This window comes from Eubalaena glacialis, chromosome 14 (assembly GCF_028564815.1).
Source record: "Eubalaena glacialis isolate mEubGla1 chromosome 14, mEubGla1.1.hap2.+ XY, whole genome shotgun sequence".
Classification (NCBI taxonomy): Eukaryota; Metazoa; Chordata; class Mammalia; order Artiodactyla; family Balaenidae; genus Eubalaena; species Eubalaena glacialis.
The window spans coordinates 45,673,310-45,678,594 of NC_083729.1; the positions used below are offsets into that span (position 1 = coordinate 45,673,310).

The 5,285-nt window shown below is 38.2% G+C and overlaps 1 protein-coding gene across 1 annotated transcript; it reads left to right on the forward strand.

The window, feature by feature from the left end:
• The first annotated feature begins 251 nt into the window (after positions 1-251).
• Positions 252-1,981, forward strand: LOC133104809 (serine/threonine-protein phosphatase 2A 55 kDa regulatory subunit B alpha isoform-like). The gene has a single exon (XM_061210637.1). The coding sequence runs from the start codon at positions 274-276 to the stop codon at positions 1,549-1,551; it is 1,278 nt and encodes a 425-aa protein (XP_061066620.1). The 5' UTR covers positions 252-273; the 3' UTR covers positions 1,552-1,981.
• Positions 1,982-5,285: the final 3,304 nt, after the last annotated feature.

A 5,285-nucleotide genomic window follows, 5' to 3' on the forward strand; every position in this document is an offset into this window, starting at 1 on the left:
ACATTACAGGTAAGGCTTTTACTGTGTTTGAGGGGAAGGGAAAATGGAAGGGAACTTTTGAACTGATGTACAATGGAGCTGGAGGAGGGAATGATATTCAGTGGTGTTTTTCTCAGGTGAAAGGAGCAGTAGATGATGATGTAGCAGAAGGAGGGTATTGTTCCATTCCATTTTATCCAAACATGATATCAGATTATCCAGGAACAAGTAAAAAAGAAGGGAGGCTGGTTCCAGAACACATCTCTGGAAATCACCTTATGGACCCTGACTCTCATGGCAACATTACAATCAGATATAATTTCTACAGTAGAATTTAATCATTCTGGAGAATTACTAGCAACCGGAGATAAAGGTGGTAGAGTCGTCATCTTTCAACAGGAGCAGGAGAACAAAATCCAGTCTCATAGCAGAGGAGAATATAATGTTTACAGCACCTTTCAGAGCCATGAACCAGAGTTTGACTACTTGAAAAGTTTAGAAATAGAAGAAAAGATCAACAAAATTAGGTGGTTACCCCAGAAAAATGCTGCTCAGTTTTTATTGTCTACCAATGATAAAACAATAAAATTATGGAAAATCAGTGAAAGGGACAAAAGACCAGAAGGGTATAACTTGAAAGAGGAAGATGGAAGGTATAGAGATCCTACTACAGTCACTACACTACGTGTGCCGGTCTTTAGGCCCATGGATCTAATGGTTGAGGCCAGTCCACGACGAATATTTGCCAATGCTCATACATATCACATCAACTCAATTTCTATTAATAGTGATTATGAAACGTATTTATCTGCAGATGATTTGCGGATTAATCTTTGGCACCTGGAAATTACAGACAGGAGTTTTAATATTGTGGATATCAAGCCTGCCAATATGGAGGAGCTGACAGAGGTGATTACAGCAGCAGAATTCCATCCAAACAGTTGTAACACATTTGTATACAGCAGCAGTAAAGGAACTATTCGGTTATGTGACATGAGGGCATCCGCCCTCTGTGATAGGCATTCTAAACTGTTTGAAGAACCTGAAGATCCGAGTAACAGGTCCTTTTTTTCTGAAATCATCTCTTCAATTTCTGACGTAAAATTCAGCCATAGTGGTCGATATATGATGACTAGAGACTATTTGTCAGTCAAAATTTGGGACTTAAATATGGAAAACAGGCCTGTGGAAACATACCAGGTGCATGAATACCTCAGAAGTAAACTTTGTTCACTATATGAAAATGACTGCATATTTGACAAATTTGAATGTTGTTGGAATGGATCTGACAGTGTTGTCATGACTGGATCTTACAATAATTTCTTCAGAATGTTTGACCGGAACACAAAGCGAGACATAACCCTAGAAGCATCACGGGAAAACAATAAACCTCGCACAGTTCTGAAGCCACGTAAAGTGTGTGCAAGTGGCAAGCGAAAGAAAGATGAAATAAGCGTTGACAGCCTAGACTTCAACAAGAAAATACTTCATACAGCCTGGCACCCCAAGGAAAATATCATTGCTGTAGCTACTACAAACAATCTGTATATATTTCAAGACAAAGTGAATTAGGGTTGGCATTCCTAGCAGAAGAGCCCACTTCCTGCTTAGTTGAGATAGTTGAATCTAGCATTCATACTTAAAAAAGAGAGAGGTCCATTGTGGCGCCCCTTTTCCAGTGTTTGACAATGTGCCATTCGACAACACATTTTTAATAGCTACATGGAGAAAGCTCTGTGGATTCCTCACTGTGGTGTTCTCCATGTCTGCTAGCCATTTAGGTAAGGGTAGGGCACTTTTAATTTAAATGACTTCTTGCACCATCTTGCCTAATGGACTAGATTGGACTGTATCAACATTGATTTACTCCACTTTTTATGCCTTCCATTGTGATGACGTCAAACACAGTGAAAGCCTTCAGTCATGCTTATGGGATTTAATTGTGTATCCTCATTACTGTATCATTTGTGGGGTACACCCCTCCCCCCTTTTTTAAATTAAATACAGCTCATTCTTAAAAAAAAAAAAAAAAAAAAAAAAAGAATAAAACATTACAAATACAGTTAGGCTCCTATGTTCATTTCACTCTCTCCCTCCCAGAGATGACCATAAACCTGAATTTGGTGTTTATCACTTATGAGTATCCCTTTGTATTTTTCTACATATGTTGGTGTACTTAAATAATATATGATATTGTTTTGTATGCTTATCTAAACTTTAAGTAATGATACACTGCAAGTATCCTTTTACAATTTGATTTTTCACTCATTATGGTGTGAAATTTATCAGATTAATAACTTTAGCTCTAGCTTATTTATATTCTCTGCTATATAATATCCCACTTCGTGAACACATCATGATATATTATTTATTCTTTTGTTGATGAGCATTTAATTCATCATTGACTTTTATAATTACAAATAATGCTACAATGAACATACTTGTACTTTTCTTCTTGTGCAAGAATTTGTCCAGAATAACTAGAATTGTTGGGTCATAACACCCTCACATTTTCAAATTTACTTGCTCCAAAGTGATTGTTGTAGTTGCCACTTCCATCACCAGTGCATGGAAGGATCTGCAGCCCACATCTTACCAGCATTTGGTTTGATCAGATTTGTTAATTTCTGTCACTCTTAAAAGTATGAAATGGCTTCCAATTGTGGTTTTAATTTGAACTTTTTCTCATCACCAGTAAGGCTGAGCTGCTTTTCAAAGGTTATTTGACTACTTAGGTTTCCTTTTCTGTGATTTGTCTGTTCATCACCTTGAGCCAAAAAGGTGTAAACACACAACTCCTCCTGAGGACAAAAAACTGGAACTCAGGGTTCAGTGTTAAAGATACTCACTACTGTCCGTGGAAGTGCATGTTCGGCTTCCCAAGGCACCCCGTTCCCTTTTGCGAGTAGAGCCTGGGTACACAATGTCACCATCCTTTGTCTTATTTCATCAAACAAGCCGTCTGACAGTTCTCCCATCCTCCAGCTTTCTCCTGGCTTCAGTCCATCTACTCCAGGATGACCCAGGGTCTTGGTGCTCTGACCAGGTGTCAGGCATGAGCCTCTGAGGTGGGAGAGCTGAATTCAGGACTTTGGTAACCCAGAGACCTCCTGGACCCTCGTAATATCAATTGGCGAGAGCTCTCCCAGAGACCTCCATCTCAACGCTAAGACCCATCTCCAGTCAATGACCAGCAAGCTCCATTGCTGGACACCCCATGCCAAACAACTAGCAAGACAGGAACACAACCCCACCCACTAGCAGAGAGACTGCCTAAAATCATAATAAGTTCACAGACACCCCAAAACACACCACCGGACATGGTCCTGACCACCAGAAAGACAAGATCCAGCCTCATCCATCAGAACACAGGCACCAGTCCCCTCCACCAAGAAGCCTAAACAACCCACTAAACCAACCTTAGCCACTAGGGGCAGACACCAAAAACAATGGGAACTATGAACCTGCAGCTTGTGAAAAGGAAACCCCAAACACAGTAAGTTAAGCAAAATGAGAAGACAGAAATACACAGCAGATGAAGAAGCAAGGTAAAGACCCACCAGACCAAACAAATGAAGAGGAAATAGGCAGTCTACCTGAAAAAGAATTCAGAGTAATGATAGTAAAGATGACCCAAAATCTTGGAAATAGAATGGAGAAAATACAACAAAAAATTAACAAGGACTGAGAAAAACTAAAGAGCAAACAAACAATGATGAACAACACAATAAATGAAATTTAAAATTCTCTAGAAGGAATCAATAGGAGAATGACTGAGGCACAAGAACAGATAAGTGACCTGGAAGATAAAATAGTGGAAATAACTACCACAGAGCAGAATAAAGAAAAAAGAATGAAAAGAATTGAGGACATTCTCAGAGACCTCTGGGACAACATTAAATGCACCAACATTCGAATTATAGGGGTCCCAGAAGAAGAAGAGAAAAAGAAAGGGACTGAGAAAGTATGTGAAGAGATTATAGTTGAAAACTTCCCTGGAAAGAAAATAGTCAATCAAGTCCAGGAAGCACAGAGAGTCCCATACAGGATAAATCCAAGGAGAAACATGCCAAGACACATATTAATCAAACTATCAAAAATTAAATACAAAGAAAAAATATTAAAAGCAGCAAGGGAAAAGCAACAAATAACACACAAGGGAATCCCCATAAGGTTAACAGCTGATCATCAGAGTTCAGCAGAAACTCTGCAAGCCAGAAGGGAGTGGCAGGACATTCTTAAAGTGATGAAAGGCAAAAACCTACAACCAAGATTACTCTACCCAGCAAGGATCTCATTCAGATTCGACAGAGAAATTAAAACATTTACAGACAAGCAAAAGGTAAGAGAACTCAGCACCACCAAACCAGCTTTACAACAAATGTTAAAGGAACTTCTCTAGGCAGGAAGCACAAGAGATGGAAAAGATCTACAATAACAAACCAAAAACAATTAAGCAAATGGTAATAGAAACATACATACCGATAATTACCTTAAATGTAAGTGGATTACATGCTCCAACCAAAAGACATAGACTGGTTGAATGGATACAAAAACAGGACCCATATATATACTGTCTACAAGAGACCCACTTCAGACCTAGGGACACGTACAGACTGAAAGTGAGGAGTTGGAAAAAGATATTCCATGCAAATGGAAATCTAAAGAAAGCTGGAGTAGCAATTCTCATATCAGACAGAATAGACTTTAAAATAAAGACTATTACAAGAGACAAAGAAAGACACTACATAATGATCAAGGGATCAGTCCAAGAAGAAGATATAACAATTGTAAATATTTATGCATCCAACATAGGAGCACCTCAATACATAAGGCAAATACTAAGAGCCAATAAAGGGGAAATCGACAGTAACACAATAATTGTAGGGGACATTAACACCCCACATTCACCAATGGACAGATCAACCAAAATGAAAATAAATAAGGAAACACAAGCTTTAAATGATACATTATACAAGATGGACTTAACTGATATTTATAGGACATTCCATCCAAAAAAAAACAGAATACACTTTCTTCTCATGTGCTCATGGAACATTCTCCAGGATAGATCATATCTTGGGTCACAAATCAAGCCTTGGTAAATTTAAGAAAATTGAAATTGTATCAAGAATCTTTTCCGACCACAACGCTATAAGACTAGATATCAATTACAGGAAAAAAAAAACAGTAAAAAATACAAACACATGGAGGATAAACAATACACTACTAAGTACCAAGAGATCACTGAAGTAATCAAAGTGGAAATCAAAAAACACTTGGAAACAAATGACAATGAAAACACA

Coding starts and splice junctions, on each gene's coding strand:
- LOC133104809 (XM_061210637.1), top strand. CDS start 274: ATGGCAACATTACAATCAGATATAATTTCTACAGTAGAATTTAATCAT.